The following is a 22717-nucleotide window of genomic DNA, read 5'->3' on the forward strand; positions in this document are numbered from 1 at the left end:
AAATATGCCACTAAAAATCATGAGGAAGGGTACTCCCCAGTGGTCTTGTGTTTAAGACTTGGTGCTCTCACTGCTTAGACCCGGGTTCTGTTCCCATTTGGGGATTTAAATGTAGGCACTCAACTATGGCGCAGCAGTGAAGAATCCGCTTGCAGTGCAGGAGACAGGTTTGATCCTTGGGTTGGGAGGATCCCCTGGAGGAGGAAATGGCAACCCACTCTAGTTCTCATTTGGAAAATCCCATGATCAGAGGAGCTTGGTAGGTTACAGTCCATGGGGTTGCAAAAAGTTGGCCATGACTGAGCAGGCACACACAATGTCTAGTGTATGAGGTAAGGGAGCAGCTGATACTTTGGTATTCTGTCAATGTCTGTTTCTGAGAGTGAACGGTTGGTTCATGGCTGACAAGTATCCAACAGAGCAAAAAACGAAAAACAAACAAACCAACCCAAAAATGGTACTAGAAAGATAAGTTGCTTACACTGTCTTTGTGAGCTAACATTAAATGATGATTTTACTCAGTGGTTCCCAAGCCGGTAACATCAGCATCACCAAGGACTCTGCTAAAACTGCCTGTACATGGTGAGTCCATGGATAGCCTGAACCTGCAGCTCCTAAGACAGCACTAAATCCTGGGGCATGTGAGAACAGCAATCACACACCAACAGGGACATCCCAGCAGAGAAGCAAAAATGAGACGATGCTGTGAAGACACAATTTCACAATCGCTTCTGCCCATATGCCATTGTCTGAAACTCATTGACATGGTCCATGGAAGAGAAGCTGTGTGTTGATAAAGAAACAACTGGATAGGAGACCATGTATGCAGTATCTAGTACAATCCATCAGTTCAGTCACTGGGATAATGGATTTCATTATCCCTCCTACATATTCAGCACTATTTACTACTTTTCAGTTGAAAACCTCAAACCCCATTCCTCTGTTCTTAACCTAAACTAACACAACAAGGCAATAAACAAAATAAGTTGGCACTCATTCTCAGTATTATTATGGTTCTGGAATACAGTGGCAGGAACTACTGAAGGACCTGCTGAAGAGACAGGCTGCCAATCCAGATTTCTATTTACACAGCAAAGTTGCCTTTTAAGAAAAAGTACGAGTAGGCACTTCCCTGGTGCTCCAGTGCTTGAGTCCTTGCTCCCAATGCAGGGAGCACAGGTTTGAATGCTGTCAGGGAACTAAGCTCCCATGTGCCACAGGACGTAGCCAAAAAAAGAAGAGTATGACTGTTTTGAACTCCATATGGGAAATTTAATAGAAAATTAACACACACGAAATGAAATCCTAAAGTTTATATTTAAGGATTTGGAAACCGATCTCAGATGGAAGACCTGCAATGATAGAAACAGTGAGGGTCCAAGAGGGTAAATGCCTGCGTAGATGGATACAAGTGCTCATAATTTGTATTAAACATGAATGATGTTTCCTTGTGGAGTTAGAATGATGGAATTAACACACAAGGTCTCAACACATAGACTGAGATACAGATATACTGGTAAGTGTCTTACATAGTAGCGAAGAAGAAAAAGTACTTATAGTTCTGTGCTCTACTGTTTTTAATAAGTGCTTATAAATCTTAAACAATAACAAACACAATTAGAGAATATGCTTTCCAAACTAGAATAAAGAAAACCTATAAGTAATTAATAGAAAATTTAAAGGGGAGGAGGGGAGAAAAAGAACAAGTGATGCAAAAAAATCCAAAAAATAAGAGTGCATATTTAAACTCAAATTATATATATTAACTGTAACATTAAATAAATATGGGATAAGTTAAATTAGCAGTCAGTACTTTTGGACAGCTCAAAATTCCCTTCATAAGAGATTTTTAAAGGGAGGTTTTGAATTTCTATTCAGAGAAATAGAAATTTGGCTGATGGAGAACCAAGACCTTATGCTGAATGTCACTAGAGCCCATGATTAAGCTTCTTAAGAAATAAAATCTGCTGAGAAGCCATCAGGAAATTACCAGCAGCACAGCTCCTGGTGAGGAAAGAAGAGAATGGCATGGAGCAGTAACTTGTGAGTAACAACAGCCAACTTTTAAGCACATCCACACACCCAGCCATATGATAGGCTCTTTACAACACTATCCTTTAACCTGCGCAACAACCCGGTGAGGCATGCTGGTCAACACGCTTGTTTCACAAATAATGAAGGTTCCAATGGTTAATCCAACTCCAAGTTTACAAGGGAGAAAACCAAGAACCCAGAAGTTCCCTGAGTTGGTCTGAGTTATGGGCACCGCTGAGTAGCACAGCTGAGATTGGTGGCCCAAGTGACGGAGATCTCATCACTGCTCTCCTCACCCTCCTGCCTGAAGTCATATAATCTGGGCAGGGCTGGGACCCTTCCTGGGTCAGAGAAATAAGCTCATGGAAAATTCAACTGCCCAAACTACCAGGATGATCTACAAGAAGTCTTTCTGACTTGTGTGTGTCCCAGAAAAGGACCTTCAGCCTCACTCACCACACTTGTGAAACTGGGAACTGTGACACTTGTGACTAAGAAACTGGACACACTGTCAAGCCATGGGTCACGTTTCCTACGGATGCAGAGGGCTCTGTCAGGACTGAAGGGGCAAAGTCATTCCCGGAGACTCATCCCAACATCCAAAATACGCACATGTCCCATCAACTCTGCCTCCTAACATGTCCCAGGTCATCTCTTAAGCCACCATCCTGGGCCAGTCCACTGTCAACATCCTCCTGGACTGTAGTGGCCTCCTCCCTCTCTCCAACATCAGTTCTTTATCCTCCTCAGTCTGTGCTCCACACAGCAGCCAAAGGGAGGCTTAGAGACAAATGACATCATCCCGCTGTCCTGTGAGTCCCTTCCTCAGCTCCCAGAGCAGTTGCAATACAACCCACGTGTCTCATGATGCCCTGCCCCTCCATCTCACTGCCCACCACCTGCTTCCTCTGGACCCGCTGGTCTTCAGCTGTTTCCTCTGACAGTCCCAGCTCTGGCCTGCCTCAGGATCTTGGCACATGCTGTTCCCTTTGCAAGGAGTGCTCTTCTCCATCTTCAAACATGGCTGGGGCTCTTCTGTCCCTCACAGTCCTGTATACCTTCTGTTCCTTTTCCCATGCATTAGTTTAACAGCCATCTTTCTACTTTCACAGACATGCAGACAGACTTGTGGGGAAGTGACATGGCTAAGGTCATCCAGATGGTGATAGGCACAGCTCAGGAACGTTGCATCCCAACTGTCCCCAGAGTCCAAGCTCGCAGCCACTGGACCACTCCTCCTGATCACATCTGGCCTCCACGCCAAAGTTTTGACCTTGTTCTTCATTATGCTGAATGGGGATTGCAGGCATGTTACTATCACAGCAACAACACTGGCGTACCTCATCTGTGTGTTATGTCGGTTTCCCATTCTAGACATGAGTCACAAGACTCATGTCACAGTCACCCATGTATCTCCATAACCCAGGACACTGCATGGAGCAACAGGGATGAAAGATGGGGTTCTCATGACTTCTGCCCATCAAACCAGCAAGAGCACAGTGGACCCCTCTATACACAGAAAATTAGATGGGGTGACACAGGCCATTAGGGAAAGGGGTCCTTCATCCATGGGGATACACGTACTCCTGTGTTGGGACAAACTGAGTTCCAGGTCTCTTCATGGGCCATGTAACAAGGAACTTTGAGGTGTAGAAAGAAACTCCTTCTGCTGAGAACCACATCATGTCTTGGGACATGATCTCCTCAGTGAAAGGGCTCAGCTACAGCTAAAGGTAACACACAATCACAGCAAAACTGAGCACATGAGGGGACATAAGGTATTACTTGGGTACATAGTCTCAGATGCCAAAGAACACTTTTCCTCTGGCCAAACTATTCACCACAATAGTTACTTTAAAGAAGTCTTCCCGATATGAGTTCTCTGATGCTGATTGAGCCCAGCCTTCTTGTAAAAGGCTTTGCCACATCTCAGACATGTGTAGGATTTCACTCCACTATGAATCTTTTGATGGGTGGTGAGGGTTGAGCTGTAGCTGTAGGTTTTTCCACACTCACTGCACTCATAGGGCTTCTCCCTAGAGTGACATCTCATGTGGCGAGTTACAGAAAAGCTGTCACTAAAGGCTTTCCCACACTCTTTGCACTCAAAGGGTTTTTCCCCAGTGTGGGTTCTATTATGCCGAATGAAGTCAGAGTGGTGGGCGAAGGCCTTTCCACACTCACTGCACACATATGGCTTCTCTCCAGTGTGACTCCGCTGGTGCCCCGTGAGGTGTGACCTGCGGCTGAAGGCTTTGCCACACTCAGCGCACACGAAAGGCTTCTCTCCAGTGTGAATCCGCTGGTGCTCCGTGAGGTGAGACTTGCGGCTGAAGGCTCTCCCACACTCACTGCACTCGTAGAGTTTCTCCCTAGTGTGAATGCTGTAGTGTAGAGTGAGGTCTGCTTTCTTGAGAAACGTCTTGCTACATTTTCTGCATTTATAGAGTTTTACTCTAGTGTGAATCTGCTGATGTCGAAGAAGAAAGCGATTCTTGACAAACCCTTTCCCACATTCCTTGCATTTGTAGGAATTCTTCCCTCCGTGAAACAGTGGGTCTGCTCTTGATCCATGTGACTCACGTGCGTGAGGGGCATCTCCTGAGGAGACTTGATCTTGTAAATCTTTTGAGCCCAGACTGTTGCCTCTCCCCAGAAAACCACATTCAGGGATCCTGTTTCCAGGGAGGGTTTCCTTGTGGAGGACTGTTGCCATCTTCAAATGCCCTCCCTGCTTTTCTGACGCTCCTTCCGGTTCCCGAGCTTGCCCCAACGGAGAAACACTGCAGCCTTCCTGAGTCAGTGACCTCTGAAGTAAGCGTCCCTTGAACAAGGCTTGCTGAGAAGCAGTAGTCTCTGTGGTCTTGGTTTCTGCTTTGTCACCTGAAGGGATTCCAATATACAAATGAGGCCTATTAGTAATGCCAACACAGAAGAAACAAAATCACCAAGCAAGCAGGAAAAGGAAGACGGAAATGTGGACCCCTGATACCCAGCTGTGGTTTGGCTGGAGGTATGTGGTCCTGAGAACCTCATCTGAAGTGCCACAGAGTGATGAGAGAACAGCAAGCACTGACAGAGCGGGGAACAGTGGGACTCACATGTGGCTGCCAGGAGTGCCAGAAGGTCAACCACACTGGAAACTGTTGGGTGCTTTTTCTTCAAGTTAAATATACACCTATCCCTTGTCTGAGTCAATCCAATTCTGGGTATATGCCCAACATAACTGCTCACAGTGGTTATGTTTCTAATGTCCAAAAAAATGCTTTGGTCACCTGATGCGAAGAGCCAACTCATTGAAAAAGACCCTGCTATTGGGAAAGATTGAAGGCAATGGGAGAATGGGGCGGCAGAGGATGAGATGGTTAGACAGCACCACAGCTTCAACGGACATGAATCTGAACAAACTCCGGGAGACACTGAAGGACAGAGGAGCCTGGTGTGCTGCAGTCCATGGGGTTTCAAAGGGTCAGACACGACTGAGCGACTGAACGACAACTACTGATGTTCACCAACAGGAGGATGAATAACATAAACTGCAACATATTGCTACAATGAGATATTATACAGTATGAAAGCATCACTCCAAGCAAGTGCAACCACATGAATGAATATGATTTAACCTAAATCAAATCCCTTACGATTATACAGTGGAAGTGACAAATAGATTCAAGGGATTAGATCTGATAGACAGAGTCCCTGATGAACTACGGACGGAGGTTTGTGACATTGTACAGGAGACAGGGATCAAGATCATCCCCAAGAAAAAGAAATGCAAAAAAGCAAAATGGCTGTCTGAGGAGGGCTTACAAATAGCTGTGACAAGAAGAGAAGCTAAAGGCAAAGGAGAAAAGGAAAAATATACCCATTTGAATGCAGAGTTCCAAAGAACAGCAAGGAGAGATAAGAAAGCCTTCCTCAGAGATCAGTGCAAAGAAATAGATGAAAACAATAGAATGGGAAAGATTAGCGATCTCTTCAAGAAAATTAGAGATACTGAGGGAACATTTCATGCAAAGAAAGAAAAAGTAAAGTCGCTCAGTTGTGTCCAACTCTTTGCAACACCGTGGACTGTAACCCATCAGGCTCCTCTGTCCATGGGATTCTCCAGACGATAATACTGGAGTGGGTTGCCATTTCCTTCTCCAGGGGATTTTCCCAACCCAGGGATTGAACCCAGGTCTCCCACATTGCAGGCAGACACTTTTACCGTCTGAGCCACCTGGGAAGATAGGCACAATAAAGGACAGAAATGTTATGGACCTAACAGAAGCATAAGATATTAAGAAGAGGTGGCAAGAATACACAGAAGAACTATACAAAAAGACCTTCATGACCCAGATAATCGCGATGGTATGATCACTCACCTAGAGCCAGACATCCTGAAACCCAAAGTCAAGTGGGCCTTAGGAAGCATCACTACAAACAAAGCTAGTGGGGGTGATGAAATTCCAGTTGAGCTATTTCAAATCCTAAAAGATGATGCTGTGAAAGTGCTGCACTCAATATGCCACCAAATTTGGAAAACTCAGCAGTGGCCACAGGACTGGAAAAGGTCAGTTTTCATTCCAGTCCCAAAGAAAGGCAATGCCAAAGAATGCTCAAATGACTACACAATTGTACTCATTTCACACGCTAGTAAAGTAATGCTCAAAATTCTCCAAGCCAGGCTTCAACAGTACGTGAACTGTGAACTTCCAGATGTTCAAGCTGGTTTTAGAAAAGGCAGAGGAACCAGAGATCAAATTGCCAACATCTGCTGGATCATCAAAAAATCAAGAGAGTTCCAAAAAAAACATCTATTTCTGCTTTATTGACTATGCCAAAGCCTTTGACTGTGTGGATCACAACAAACTCTGGAAAATTCTGAGAGAGATGGGAATACCAGGCCATCTGACTGGCCTCTTGAGAAATCTGTATGTAGGTCACGAAGCAACAGTTAGAACTGGACATAGAACAACAGACTGGTTCCAAACTGGGAAAGGAGTAGGTGGACCTAACATATTGTCACCCTGCTTATTTCACTTATATGCAGAGTACATCATGAGAAACGCCGGACTGGAAGAAGCACAAGATGGAATCAAGATTGCTGGGAGAAATATCAATAACCTCAGATACGCAAATGACACTACCCTTATGGCAGAAAGTGAAAAAGAATTAAAGAGAATTATCCTCTCGATAAAAGTGAAAGAGGAGAGTGAAAAAGTTGACTTAAAGCTCAACATTCAGAAAACTACAATCATGGCACCTGGTCCCATCACTTCATGGGAAATAGATGGGGAAACAGTGAAAACAGTGTCAGACTTTATTTCTGGGGCTCCAAAACCACCGCAGACAGTGACTGCAGCCATGAAACTAAAAGATGCTTGCTCCTTGGAAGAAGTTATGACCAACCTAGACAGCATATTAAAAAGCAGAGACATTACTTTGCCAACAAAGGTCCATCTAGTCAAGGCTATGGTTTTCCAGTGATCATGTATGCATGTGAGAGTTGGACTATAAAGAAAGCTTAGCACCAAAAATTGATGCTTTTGAATTGTGGTATTGGAGAAGACTCTTGAGAGTCCCTTGGACTGCAAGGAGATCTAACCAGTCCATCCTAAAGGAAATCAGTCCTGAATATTCATTGGAAGAACTGATGCTGAAGCTGAAACTCCAATACTTTGGCCACCTGATGTGAGGAATTGACTGATTTGAAAAGACCCTGATGCTGGGAAAGATTGAAGGCGGGAGGAGAAGGGGATGACAGAGGATGAGATGGTTGGATGCTATCATCAACTCGATGGACATGAGTTTGAGTAAACTCTGGGCATTGGTGATGGACAGGGAGGCCTGGCATGCTGCAGTCCATGGGGTTCCAAAGAGTCAAGACATGACTAAGTGACTGAATTGAACTGAATGAATCTCAGAAACATCCTGATGATCAATAGGAAATAAGCAGAAAACACACTAGGAAGTTCTGTTTTACCCACTTGTGAATAGTAAAAATTCCTTCTACTGGTGGTTATGTTTGTAAGAAGTTGTATGGACTAAGAAGGCTTGCAGGAGCCTCCTAAGGTCAGGATCTTGACCTGATGGTAGTTATTTGGATTTATTCATGTGTCAAAATTCATCAAGCTAAGCCCTTAAGAGTCATGAACACTGAAATGTGTAAATTACACTTGTTTAAAAAAAAAAAACAAAAAGAATAAGGGGGATGAATGGAAGTCTAGTGTAGACCTTTCTTCTACAAACAGCCTCTGAGAAGCTGGTTGTACAGATAGTCACACTGATCAGAGGCCATTCTAGAGCTCAGGGATTGGGGGTGGGGGTTCCGGGAATAAGAGATGATAGGAACGCCCAGGAAGGTGGGAGATGTTTCTAATGCAGGAATCTGTCATGGGAGGGACAGAGGGAGGTGAGAAGAAAGGCTTCAAGTGGCAATCAGATGCAGATGAGTCTGAAAGGACTGAGTGAAGGGAAAGAGAAGCAAGCAGTCTTTCTTTCCAACATGAATTTTCTCACAGGCTGAGGCTTCAGCAGGTGGAGAATGGTGAGGGTTTGAGGTGAAGTGAGTGGCTGGGAGAGCTGGTGTAGGAGACACAGCAGAAGTGCAGAGATCACGGGCGTGCAATATCATGCAGACGAGAGATGGTGAGAGAGGTGGACCGGGGTGAAGTTCAGGAAGGCGATGCAGTCAGGAATTATGCGGGGTATATGAGGGATAGGAACTAGGCACGGCTGGGTGAGGGATCTAATGATTGTTCACATATAATGAACAGGACCTGGGTATGGCTGCACAAGGGATCTAATGATTGTTCGAAGCTGGTTCTGGCCTTTTCAACTTGGGTGTAACTTGTGTCCCCAGAGAGGTCTCAATAAGAAGCTTCCCCAGAATTTCAGAGGCAACAGTCCCTCCCAGTCTGCAGTGACCACCACTGCCTGGATCTTGGCAATCCACCTGAGGAAGTGCTTGGGGAAAGAGCTCTCTTCACCATCCGTAGCTCTCGTCCAGGATGCAACAGGCAGGTCAGTTCTGGTTTGGAAATGGGATACCCTGTTTGTGAACATACAGAACAAAGGTGTTTTGTAAAGACTATGAAGACTCTCTCTATAGAGTGTGATTTTTAGGACAAGGAAGATTTCAGAATTATAGTGCTCCCATGCACGAAAAAAAATGCTGCCCTGGGTCCTGAAACCAAGGCACAAACACCAGCCTTGGGCAATGTCTACACAACAGCCTCCATCCTACAGAATCCAAAACCTGCTCACGTGCAGCCACAGGACCCCTGGAAAAGACACCCACTTTCCCCACAGATGTTCTCTGATTAATCTAAGTCCATGTGTCTCACCAGGTGATGCCAGATTCTCACCATAGGCCAGTTCAAATCAGGTCTCTGGGATCAGGCCTGGGGTCACCTGACCCAGCCAGGTTGGGTCAGTCAGATCCCTATCAGGGGAATCTTTTACAGGGCCCTCAGGCTGAGCCCCTGCTGAGTGCTGGGGCAAGAGGTCACTTCCTATCACAAAAACACCTTCACAGAAAGGGCATGACATAGACATGCTGGAAAATGTAGAGATAAGAAGTCTGAGGGTCTCAGAGAGAAGGACTGAGGTGGCCATTCCTACCCAAAGCTGTTGTGAAAAGACAGTGACCCAAGCAGACTCACAGAGAGAAGCCAGGGTGAGACCCAGAGCCAGGGTGCTCATCTGCCTGCGGATTCTCCCAGGTCCTGGGGACAGGTCCTCAGGACACCCTGCTCCCAGGAGCCCCACTTCCTCCCACCAGGAGGACCAGGCTTCTTGCTCAACCATCCATGTTGGAGACAAAGGGAGAGCAAGTGGGAGGAAGCGAGCCCAGAACATGGCGAGGAAGATGGGCTGGGGGACGAAGGGGGCGGGTGGCTCCACCATCCAGGCCTTGAGAGGATGGAACCCAGAAGGAGGCTGCAGAACTCCCACCCCTGCCACCACGGAGGTGAGGAGAAACTTACCCAGTGAGGCCAGGAGCCCGGAGGTCTCCAGCACCACCTCCTGGTACAGGGTTCTCTGAGTCGGGTCCAGTAATTTCCACTCCTGTCGGGTGAAGGTCACAACCACATCCTTGAGGGTCACTGGTGCCTGGCAAGTCAAACAGAGTAGCATCATGTGCTTTGGGGTGGTTGGATGGGATCAGAGCCTGTTTATTTCAGGTGTCTGCCTCAGACCTTTCTAGCCTGCTGTAGTTGGGAACACAGGTTCTGGTGGCGGAGGGACAAGGTGTGAGTTTCAACTAACTTGAGAACTGTGTAACCTGGTGCAGGTAACAACATTTCTGAGCCTCAAGTTTCTCTTCTATAAAGCATTCTGTAAAATAACAGAACCTAATTTTGAAGAGATGGGGATTGAAGGAGACGAAAGGTAACAAAGGTCCCTCAGAGCAAACCAAGGGCCCCATAAAAGCCCGCTATGACCATTGCTTTTTACGATTATTTCTCCTCTTTGCCCCTCTAAGGCCCTGGAAAATCTCAACCAGCACACAGCTCTGCACAAAAAAGCCAGATCCCAAGCAAATGGGTGCAGGCGGTACTTATCAAGAACTGCTTCAAAGAAGAGGTGGTATTTGAGCAAAGATCTGAACAATGCCCAGGGATGAACTGGAGACCATCCTGAGTGGGGAGGACTGCAAGGGCAAAGGCTGGGAAGTCGGTAAGAGTCTGGCAAGTGGAGGATGGTGCAGCTGGAGGGCAGTGAGCTGGGGAAGGGTGGGAGGGGAAGGGGATACACAGTCCACACAGAGGGAGTCGGAGGGACAGCTACAGGGGCCCGTGCTGGGGTCTGAACTGATTCCAAGTGTCATGAGCGCCCATTAGCTCACAAGCAGCTAGTGAGCCCGTTACATATAGGGCCGGCCCTGTTCTAGGCCCAGGGATAAAGCAGCAAACAGGGATTCATGGATCCTCAATAAGCAACTGAATGAATGAGCAAGACAACATCAGCTGGCTCTAAGGATTCTGGTGATGAGAAAACAGAGAGGGGGGCAGAGGGGTGGCTTCCCTCATGGTTCAGTGGTAAAAAATCCGCCTGTTAATGCGGGAGACACCCGTTTGATCCCTGGTCTAAGAGGATCCCACATGCCTCAGAACAACTAAGCCCAGGCGTCACACTCATTCTGTGCTCTAGAGCCCAGGAGCTGCAACTACTGAGCTCATGTGCTTAAACTACAGAAGTCCCAGTGCCTGGAGCCCGGACTCTGCAACAAAAGCAGCATTTGCAATAAGAAGCCCGCACACCACAAAAAGGAGTAGCCCTGGCTCACCGCAAGCAGAAAGAGCCTGTGCAGCAACAAAGACCTAGAACAGTCAAAAATAAATAAATAAATAAAATTAATAAAAAGAAAAAGAAAACAGTGGGAAGATTAGAGAAAGTGAAAGTGAAAGTCGCTCAGTCATGTCCAACACTTTGCAACCCCTTGGACTATACAGTCCATGGAATTCTCCAGGCCAGAATACTGGAGTGGGTAGCCTTTCCCTTCTCCAGGGGATCTTCCCAACCCAGAGATCGAACCCAGGTCTCCTGCATTGCGGGCAGATTCTTTACCAGCTGAGTCACAAGGGAAGCCCAAGAATACTGGAGTGGATAGCCCATCCCTTCCCTAGGGGATCTTCCCAACCCAGGAATCGAACCGGGATCTCCTGCATCGCAGGTGGATTCTTTACCAACTGAGCTATCAGGGATCAAGGATGCACATAGATTGGGAGCAAATGTGAAAAGCCCTCTCTGATGAGGGGGCCACAAAAACAAAAAGCAAATACACAAGACAATTCCTGGTGGTGACTGGGGCTGTGACAAGAGCAAACAGTGTCACACGCTGGAGAGAATTCTGGGGCCTGCTGTGTGTTGACATTCAAAGGCTCCCACAAGGCACCATCACCCTATCTTTAATCAACTCACTTTTCACATAAAAGGAAATGTCTTTAATAGAAGGATGAATTTGCTGCTGAAAATGGCAATCTAGTTTTGCATAAACAGATGGCAACTGCCAAGATGAATCCAGTGACCTTCCTGGCTCTCAGCCCACCCCAGGGTCCTCCTGGCAGAGGAGCAGTGAGGTGGTGCTAGTGGTAAAGAACCTGCCTGCCAATGCAGGAGATGCAAGATGCAAGTTCAAACCCTGGGTCGAGAAGATCCCCTGGGGTGGAAAATGGCACCCCATCCCAGTATTCTTGCCTGGAGAATGCCATGGACAGAGGTGTCTGGCGGCCTGCAGTCCATGGGGACACAGGAGTGAACGAAGTCTGACATGACTGAGCATCCTGATTCTGAAACTGCTGCACACACTGTGCATCTGTCCCCAGGCTCTCCTTCCTGCAGGCCTCACCTGGACACAGGCCTGAGACCAGGGGAACCCCAAGACCTGATTCCCCGGGGAGGGGGGGGTGTCCCTAAGATCATCTCAGGACAGGGGCTCTGCTCCTGAAGTGTCTGGAGCGATGCTACCTGGCTGGATCCTGGGGAACACCCTCTCTGATCACCGTAAGCCAGGAGAAGGAAATGTTAATACCCTCATTAACCCCAAGGTATGGGAGACAAGGGCAGTGATGAGACCTGCTCAAGGTCACAGCCCTGGGAAGGGCACGGACACAACACACACTGAAGTCTCCATCCTGCTGCTTGAGCGCTTTCCTCAAAGCGCTCCATTCAGGTGTCCAGGGACAGAGAAGGTCTGAGACCCCATCTCTTCAGCACTGCCGTTAGGACAAGCCTAGGGGAGAAGACCTCCTTCGACCCTAGAAATCAGAGTGACGGAAGAGCCACAGCTAGCACTTCCTGGGCGTCTCTGAGTGCACTGTGCTGCCGTCAGTGCTTTTCACACCCTGCCCTACTCGTCTCTCACCAGAACCCAGGAAGAATATACTGGGATTGACCCCATTTCACAGCACATGAAACTGTGGAGAGTCAGGACTTAGCAACATTCCCCATTAGTGGGCAGGGACAGACCCTGGAGCTGAACCCAGGATACGGGCTCTAAAGTTCGTTCTGCACACCTGCAATACACATATGGAGGATGGCACAGAGGGCTCCACGTATGTGTGGGGGTTACAGGGAGCCCTCTCCTTCACTGGCGACTCCAGTCGACATGTAGAGGACACCTATTAAAATCTGGATCAGCTTCCTTCCCTCCTTGCCTCCAAATCCTCCATGGTGCCCACCAACCTCACAAGTGGATCCTTTCTTCAGTCCGCCACTCCAGACCTTTCTCCACGGTTTCCAACAGGCTATGCGAGTCACAACTTAATGCCGCTCAGCCTCACCTCCAGCATTTTCATCTAGCGGTTCATGTGCTTGGGACACCCCTGGACAGATCAACTGCACTGGGAACCCGTCCATATCAACCCCGGCCTGGACTGACTGACCAGCCTCCACAGTCCCCAGAGTTAGGGGAAGCAAAGAGACCCTGGGCAACACTTTCCCCTCTATGGAGGCACTGGGACGACGTGGCGGGGGGTTCAAAGGGCCTGAGGGGCCACCCACTCACCGGTGCCGGGTAGGTCTGTGCCGCCAGGGCCGCCATGGTGCCCTGCGCAGGGCCCCCAGGCCACGCAAGGTGGGGAACCACGGAGGGTTCCGACGGCCGCACCACCCCCACCACGCCCACCCTCGACTCGACTGCGGGGCAGCGCGGGGAGGAAGGCTCTTCCCCACTCGCTCTGCTCCAGCCTCGAGTAGGCTGACAGGCTCCAACGTGCCCGCGAAGCTAAGCACGCCTCAGGCGGAGCCAACGAGACCCCAGCGAGGACGCCACCGGAAGTCTCGTGCAACGCGGGATCCCGGTCCTGCACAATCATTGGTCCAGAGCAACCGCCTCTTGCCGCGGAGCCTCCTGGGTAACACGGCTACCGCCACCCGTCCGGGTACTTCGAAGGGCGCGGTTCTGGGAATTTCTGCCGAGGATTCTAAGTACCCGCGTAAAGGGCTCTGGAAAATGACATCCTCGGGCTCCGGGGGGCGGGGGGCGGGGAGGAGAAGGGTGCGGGGCTGGAAGAAGCGGCTCTTGGCGTCTTCTTAAATGGCCACCACCCCGTCTCCGTGTAGTATCTTCCGCAGCTAAGGAAAATTCTTAAACGTGTTATTTCATGTGCCATAAGGCTAAAATCTCAGAGGGATACGCTGGACCATGATACGCAGAGTGGAAGCAAATTCAGGGATTTCCCTGGTGGTCCAAAATACTGAGCCACTGTGCTCCCAGTGCAAAGGGCTCGGGTGTATCCCTGATCAGGGAACTAAGATCCCACGTGTGGTGCTGCAGAAAAGAGAGAGAGAGAGAAAAAGTGCATCCATTCAAAGATTGGACCTGATAAGCATTATCTTGCTGCTCTTCAACACAAGGAGACAGAAGCCTGAAGGTCATTCTGTGAACTCCAACACCAGTGATGGACCACAGGGAAAAGACTTCATAGACAGGAAGGCAGAGATATCAGGCAGCCTTGAATCATGTGGCCAAGATGCTGTCTCCCTTTCCCTCAAAAAACACATTTTCCCTGCCTCTATACTCACCGATTGTATTCCTATCCAGCCCATCTGTTATATCAATATAGCATTTCTCACTGCACATTACAAGGCAAGTTTATTTCTTTTAGTGGTGATGACACCTGAGATCTATTTGAAAAGGAAGTTTACCAAATTGCATTTTCTGCAAGACATTTCCTGCAGTGGTAGAAATGTGTCCAAAGTGGCCTCCTGAACTCAGATAAACATAATGTTTTTTTATTTCAGGCTGGTGTAATGGCAATGCTATCTGCCAGAGGATTTGAAATTATTTCTGAGAAGATTGTGAAAGGTGATTGCTCACCAGTTTCCATCTGATAGCAAGATTATGCACCATCACTTCATTCTGTACATTCGTCCTTATTCAATGAAAATTCACTCTAAGATGCCACATGTTTTCATTATATAGTGTCTTTATTACTGAAGATCTGCACATGGCTGTGCTTACACAGCTTCATGTCATCAGATCAAAACATGACTTCTCCATCTCCTAGTCAGCCTAACACTACAATAAAAAAGATGACTTAAGGTTTCTATCTAAGCCGGAAGGATAGATTTATCAGTCATTGAGATGGGAAGGGTGGTGGTGGTATAGATGGAGGCGGTTAGAAGGGAATATTTAAAATTTGCTTCTGAACATATTTTATCTTAGAATCTATCAAACACCCAAGTGAGACAGGCTGTAGGCATTTGAATGTAGGACTCTGATACTCTGATTTTTTTAAATGACTTTATTTATTTACTTTTTTTTTTGGCTGTGCTGGGTCTTCACTGCTGTGTGGGCTTTTCTCTAGTTTTGATGAGTAGGGGCTACTCTCTAGTTGAGGTGTGCAGGCTTCTCATTGCAGTGGCTTCTCTTGGGGAGCATAGGCCCAACAGTTGTGGTGTACAGGCTTAGTTGCTCCATGGGCATGTGGAATATTCCCAGGTTAGGGATCAAACCCATGTCTCCTTCACTGGCAGGCGGATTCTTTTTTATTTTTTGGCAGGTGGATTTTTACCACTCCAGAGCCTCCAGGGAAGCCCTGACTTTTCTTTTGGCAAAACAAGTGAGATGTTTTATTCTTTGATGGGCTGATTTTTAAAGAATGATCAGAGCTATGCAATCCAGACTCCCCAAGAGAAAAAATTAATGTACAGAAATAATGCCAAGTAAAATGTCACATACCTGGATTCTTGCAGTTACAGGTAAATCTAATGTTTTAGAAAAAATAAACAGCAGGATATCTGGGAAATATTAAAGGATTGTCTGAAGCTACAAAAAGATGCTCTTTTTTCTTAAGGTGGAATAAACGTGGTACTTACCATTCACATTCCTGATCTCCAAAAGGTAGATTTCAGATAAGAGATTTCAAATCAGGCTGTACCTGATTTGCTAGCTCTTTTCCTTTGCTTGTACTCAGTCATTAAACTTCTCATATTAATTTCCTCTAGATAAATTATATGTCGTTGAACTCTGTGTCAGGTTCTGCTTCTGCAAAACCCAACCTTAGGCAGAATATGTTTGGTCAAAACCTAAGATATCAATCATGTGAATCATGTCAGTGATATTAGGTTTCTCTTCCATAAGAATATAAGCGAAGGCCAGGAAAACTGCCTGAGATGTATAACTGCAGAATCAGACTAAATCTGGCCATAGCCTGTTTCTAACAAGAAACTGAGTTGTTTTTCAAAGACAGAACAAAACCACAAGTCATGCAGTCAAACCATGCACTAGGGTTTCAACCTCAAACACCACTCAGGATCAGAATTCATCCCCTGTCCCTACTTTTAATTTTCTTTTTTATAGTGTCTTTGACTGGTTTTGGTATCAGGGCAATAATGAATGACACTGTAGAATAAATTTAAGTGTGTTTCATCCTCTTTAGTTTTTTGGAACAGTTTGAGAAGTCGTATTAGCTCTTCTTTATATAAACTTCTTTAGTAAAACTCCTCTGTGAAGCAGTCCAGCCCTGGACTTTCATTTCCTGGGATTTTTTTTTTTTTTTAAAAGAACCAGAACATATATTCCTTTCAAGTGTGCATGGAACATTCTCTAGTATAGACTACACACAACCTCACAAAACAAGCCTTGATAAATTTGAGAGGACAGAAAGTTAAAGCATCTTTTCAGAGCATGGTAATATAAACTCAGAAAATCAATCACAGAAATAAAAATGAGGAAAAACAAAAACCCAATTACATGGAGACTAAGCAAAATGCTACTAAAAAACCTACGGGTCAATGATAAAATCAGGCAGGGAATCAGAAAATGCCTCAAGAAAAATGACAATGAAAACACAGCCTTATAAAAGTCTATTGGATGCAGCAAAAGCAGTTCTAAGAGGGAAGCTCATAGTGAGGTGGGCCTTCCTCCAGAAACAAACAAAATCTCAAAAGATCAACCTAACCAACCGCCTAAAACAGTTAGGAAAAAAAAGAAAGAGAGCAAACCCCAAAGTCAGCAGAAGGAACAAAATTATAAATGTAAAAGAAATAAATAAAGCAGGTATTTTGTTTTTTTTTTTTTTTTCAAAGACAAGATTCATAAGACCAGGAGATAATTTTTTGAAAAGGTAAACAAAATAAAAAAATCTCTAGTCAGGCTCACCAAAAAGAAAAGGGAGACAACCCAGATAAACAAGAAATCAAAGAGGAGAAGTAACAACTGATACTATAGAAAAACAAACAAAAAATCCTAAGAAAATACTATGAACAGTCATAAGCCAATAAATTCAACAACCTAGAAGAAATGGACAAGTTTCTAGAAACATACAGGAAAAAGCAGGGTGAGAGTTGGCAAATATAGCCACAGTTCTGCAAATGAACATGAAATGTGTGTTTTCATCTTATCTATTTCAAGACATCAATATGTGTTGGTGTTTCAGACATATATCTAGGAAGATGGAATGCATTAGTATACAACACGTAAACACATATTTTCCTACTGGAACTTACTCTGTATTTGTTAGAAAATACAATAAGCAGCTCATCTATGACATTAAGTTGCATAGTATAATGGATGGTGATGGGGCCTAAGGAGGTTAAGAAGGGCAGAAAATGGACGATGAAAAAATTAGGCGTTTATGATGGGTTGAGGCACTAAACTGAGTGTCCATATTTGGACTTCTAGTGAAGATGGAAACTGAGGGCATATTTGAGGTGGTTTATTTCATCCTTCCCTATTGCTGCAGTCACTATTTTGCCTTATTGAATGAAACCGGAACTCCAGGATGACACTAGAACCCACTGTCCTCCTTTTATTCTAATGCGGATATTTTAACAATGATTCAAAGGTAGTCTTTCTAATAGCTTTATGTAGATGTTCTTTATTTACAAGATTAAGAAAGATCACTACTAGGGAGGTCCCTGGTGGCCTAGTGGTTAGCACTTTCACTGCTGTGGGCTGGGTTCAATCCCTGGTTGGGGAACTGAGATTTCACAAGCCATCCAAATAAAAAGAGAGAGAGGGGGGGAAAAAAAAAAAAACAAGGAAAAAAAACAAAACACAAAAACAAGAAGGATCACTTCTATCATTACTTTGATATCTAAGTGTAATAGATATGAACAATCCACAAATTGAATATTTTTCCATTCAATATCATCACATGTAGAAAATACCTGGAAATGTTTAAGATCTACAAAGGGAAAACTAAAAAACACTGCTAACAAAATTAAAGATCTGAATAAAACGTTATGCTTATAGATTGGGACACAGTCTTTCTTCTATGTGTGTGTGTGTGCTCAGTTGCTCAGTCATGTTTGACTCTTTGTGACCCCATGTACTGTAGCACAAAATGCTCCTCTGTCCATGGGATTTCCCAGGCAAGAATAGTGGACAGGGTTGCAATTTCCTACTCCAGGGGATATTCCCAACCCAGGGATGGAACCCAAGTCTCTTAGGTCCCCTGCACTGGCAGGCAGATTCTTTACCACTGCGCCACCATCATTTCAGTTCAGTCACCAACTCCTTGCGACCCTAAAAATCGCAGCACACCAGGCCTCCCTGTCCATCACCAACTCCCAGAGTTCACCCGAACTCATGTCCATCAAGTCAGTGATGCCATCCAACCATCTCATCCTCTGTCGTCCCCTTCTCCTCCGGCCCCCAATCCCTCCCAGCATCAAAGTCTTTTCCAATGAGTCAACTCTTCGCATGAGGTGGCCAAAGGATTGGAGTTTCAGCTTTAGCATCAGTCTTTCCAAAGAACCCCAAGGACTGATCTCCTTTAGAATGGACTGATTGGACATCCTTGCAGTCCAAGGGACTCGCAAGAGTCTTCTCCAACACCACACTTCAAAAGCATCAATTCTTTGGCACTCAGCTTTCTTCACAGTCCAACTCTCACATCCATACATGACCACTGGAAAAACCATAGCCTTGCCTAGACGGACCTTTGTTGGCAAAGTAATGTCTCTGCTTTTCAATATTCTATCTAGGTTGGTCGTAACTTTCCTTCCAAGGAGTAAGTGTCTTTTAATTTCCTGGCTGTAATCACCATCTGCAGTGATTTTGGAGTCTCTAAAAATAAAGTCTGACATGGTTTCCACTGTTACCCCATCTATTTGCCATGAAGTGATGGGACCAGAAGCCACGATCTTAGTTTTACGAATGTTGAGCTTTAAGCCAACTTTTTCACTCTCCTCTTTCACTTTCACCATACTGAAGATTAAATGCAATTCCAATCAAAATTCTAGCGGGAATTTTTGTTATGCACAAATTGAAAAGTGGATTCTAAATGTTATATTGGGGAATTCCCTGGTGATGCAGTGGTTAGAACTCTGCACTTCCACTGCCAAGGGTACAGGTTCAATTCCTCCTCAGAGAACTAAGATCCCATATGCTGAGCAGCCAAACAAACTTCCTATGGAAAGCTAAAGGACCAAGAATGGCCATAATAACTTGGATAAAGAAAGTCCAAGGAGTACACAACCTTGAGATCAAGACATATTATTGTTAAAAATAAATTATTCAACACATGAAAGTATTGGCATAAATAAAGTAGATAAATGCAACTGAAGAGAAAGTCCAGAAATAGACATATATAGACATGATTGACCTTCCATGAAGATACTAAAGCAATTCAAGAAATAAGCTATACTATTTTAAATCAATATCACTGCAGCAATTGGGTATCCATATTTTTAAAAAAAATAACTTTCCAAATCAACTGAGGATGGCTTATTAATATCATTAAGAAACCTAAATTTAAAGTTACAGAAGGAAATATAGGAAAAATTCTGTCTTTAAATTTGGGAAATATTTCTTATTTACAACACCAAAAGAATAATCAGTAAACGAATAAATGGACAAATTAAACTACACTAAAATTAAAGCATCTTGGGAATTCTCAGGTGGTACAGTGGCTAGCACTCTGCGCTCCCACTGCTAGAGGCAAAGGTTTGATCCTTGGTTGGGGAACTAAGATCCCTCATGTCCAGCAGCATGGCCAAATAAATAAACAAAATAAAACAAAACTCTTTCTCTGGAAATGTGACTGAACTGTGATGACCAAGTCTCTGGAGGAATACTGGTAAATATTTCCTTAATCAATAATCCATGAAGAAACATCAAGTCAGTAATTAAGAGGGTAAATCATATGAACAGCAATTTCCAATGATATATGGGTGGAAATTAACACATGGAAAATGACTCAGCATCATGTCATTAGGAAAATGTTACTTCAAATCACTGGATACAGCTATGAGATCACAGAAATGAGAAAGCCCAAACACACCAAGTGTTGCCAAGAATGGAAAGAACAGAAACTCGGATTTTAGTGCTTCCAGTGAGACTATAAAAAGATTTAACCACTTTAGAAAAGGTTGAGTGACTCCACAAAAATTGCACATCCACCTACTCTATGACACAGAAGCTGTGCTACCAAATGTTAACTCGAATGAAGGCAAGCCTAAGTTCAGAAGGGCACTTCCCAAGTGTGAACTTTCCTGTTTTTTATGAACCTGGAGCTGCCTACAAAGAACTATGCTCATGAGGCTTTCATCTAGTATGAATTCTCTGGTGGACAACAAGACTTGTTTTGTAAGTGAAGGGCTTCCCACATTCACTGCATTTAAAAGGTTTTACTCCAGTGTGGACTTTTTGGTGATGAACAAGTGTAGCCTTGCGCATGAAGGCTTTCTCACATTTGTTACACTTATAGGGTCTTTCTCCAGTGTGGGTTCTCTGGGGCTCATCAAGTTTAACTTTGCCATTGAGAGCTTTCCCATATTCGGTGCACTGGTAGTGCCTTCGTGCCATGTAAATATTCTCATGTCTGCTGAGGGCAAAGCTGGTTGTAAACAATTTCCCACATTTGTTACACCCATAAGCCTTCTCCAAAGTATGAATTCTCTTATGCACAACAAGACTTCCTTTGTAGACATAGGCTTTCCCACATTCACTGCACATAAAAGGTTTTTCTCCAGTGTGGACTCGCTGGTGATAAAGCAGCCTTATTTTGAAGATGAAAGACTTACCACATTTGCTACACGCATAAGGCTTTTCTCCAGTATGGATCCTTTGGTGAGCAAGAAGGTTATTTCTGTACAGGAAGCACTTCCCACACTCACTGCACTTATGAGGATTCTCTCCAGTGTGGATTTTTTGATGCTGGACAAGTGAATCCTTGCGAATGAAGGCTTTCCCACATTCATTACACTCATAGGGTCTTTTTCCAGTGTGAGTTCTCTGGTGTTCAAAAAGTTTATATTTGTGGACAAAGACTTTCCCACAGTTACAGCACTCATAAGGCCTTTCTCCTGTGTGAACTTTCCGATGGTGAATAAGACTGGAGCTCTGTCTAAAGAACTTCCCACAGTCATTGCACAAATAAGGTTTTTCTCCAGTGTGAACTCTCCAGTGCTCCGTGAATTTGTACTTCTTACTGAAGGCTTTGCCACATTCACTGCACTTGTAATGTCCTTGCCCAGAGTGAGAGACCTCTCTCCTTTGCCTGCTTCTGCATGGATGCTCTCCATCATGGGAAGAATGGTACTGGAGAAAGCCCAGGCTGCCAAGGAAAGTCTTCTCAATCTCTCTGCACCTGAACACAGGGTCAGCCAGGTACAGAACGTCTTTCTCTACCAGGGCACACATACTGGAAGCGAGAGTCTTCAAGATAGAAGCGTCTGGCTGTGGATTCCTGTCTTGTGTCACTTGCTCTACAGAAACACACTGTTTAGAAATGGCTTCCTCAGCTTCTCCTCCCTGCCAACAACCTGAAAGAAAAACAAAAAGTACTGATCAAGTGTGTGGAGACTTTTGTCGGACAGAAACCCATTACAGATTTCTTTATGACATATCAGAGAGTAAGTCCATGGCAAATGATTCAAACAAGGGAGGCAGACAGGCGGCAGAAGGGGCTACTGTGAATACTAGGCCTCTGTGATCAGAGAATAGGGAAAAAGACAGGATGCCGGGATATGGTGCTGTGCTAAGAGGAGAGGCCTGGAACTACCCACTCTTCTGCAGGTGTTCAGCAGGATTTTGGGGTGGTGACAAGTGTACTAGGCAGAATGTGCCCCACTTCTGGAAAATGCATTCACACCTGACTACTCAGTGTTCGAGGAGTATATAAGAATGTGTACCTCCCAAGATACATTAAGAATGGATTACTGGTACTGTCTTCCTAGATTTCAAATATATATATATACACACACATTAATATGACATTTGTTTTTCTCTTTCTGACTTATTTCACTCTGTGTAACAGGCTCCAGGTTCATCTACCTCATTAGAACTAATTCAAGTATGTTCCTTTTCATAGGTGAGTGGTACTCCATTGTCTGTATGTACCACAACTTCCTTATCCATTCATCTGCCAATGGACATCTAGGTTGTCCCACATGCTAGCTATTGTAAACAGTGCAGGGTAGCAAAATAGACAGAGACATAAACAGCAGACATTTGCAAACAGTGGAAGAAGGAGAGAGTGGGATGACGTGAGAGAATAGCATTGAAACCTATACATTACCATATGTAAAACAGATAGCCAATGGAAGTTTGCTGTATGACACAGGGAACCCAAAGCCGGTGCTCTGCGACAACCTGGAGGGATGGCGTGGGGAGGAAGGTGGGAGGGGGTGTTCAAGAAGGAGGGGACGTATGCGTGCCTATTGCCGACTCACGTTGATGTATGGTGGAGGCATCACAATATTGTAAAGTAATATCTTCCAATTAAAATTAAAAAAGAAT

At 45.1% G+C, this 22717-nt stretch overlaps 1 protein-coding gene across 1 annotated transcript; it reads right to left on the reverse strand.

Moving 5' to 3' along the window:
• Window positions 1-1256: 1256 nt before the first annotated feature.
• LOC138419372 (zinc finger protein 805-like) lies at window positions 1257-21083 on the reverse strand. The gene is made up of 3 exons (XM_069552214.1): window positions 21001-21083; window positions 10008-10134; window positions 1257-4917 (listed from the first exon to the last, which is right to left on the reverse strand). The coding sequence occupies exons 1-3, from the start codon at window positions 21016-21018 to the stop codon at window positions 3884-3886; spliced, it is 1179 nt and encodes a 392-aa protein (XP_069408315.1). The 5' UTR covers window positions 21019-21083; the 3' UTR covers window positions 1257-3883.
• Between the last annotated feature and the right edge of the window lie 1634 nt (window positions 21084-22717).

This window comes from Ovis canadensis, chromosome 14 (assembly GCF_042477335.2).
Source record: "Ovis canadensis isolate MfBH-ARS-UI-01 breed Bighorn chromosome 14, ARS-UI_OviCan_v2, whole genome shotgun sequence".
NCBI classification, from domain to species: Eukaryota; Metazoa; Chordata; class Mammalia; order Artiodactyla; family Bovidae; genus Ovis; species Ovis canadensis.

Bases quoted from the DNA above. Each gene is read 5' to 3' on its own strand.
- LOC138419372 (XM_069552214.1), bottom strand. The intron at 4,918-10,007 runs GTAAGTTTCTCC...GAATCCCTTCAG, and splicing joins CGGGCTCCTGGCCTCACTGG to GTGACAAAGCAGAAACCAAG.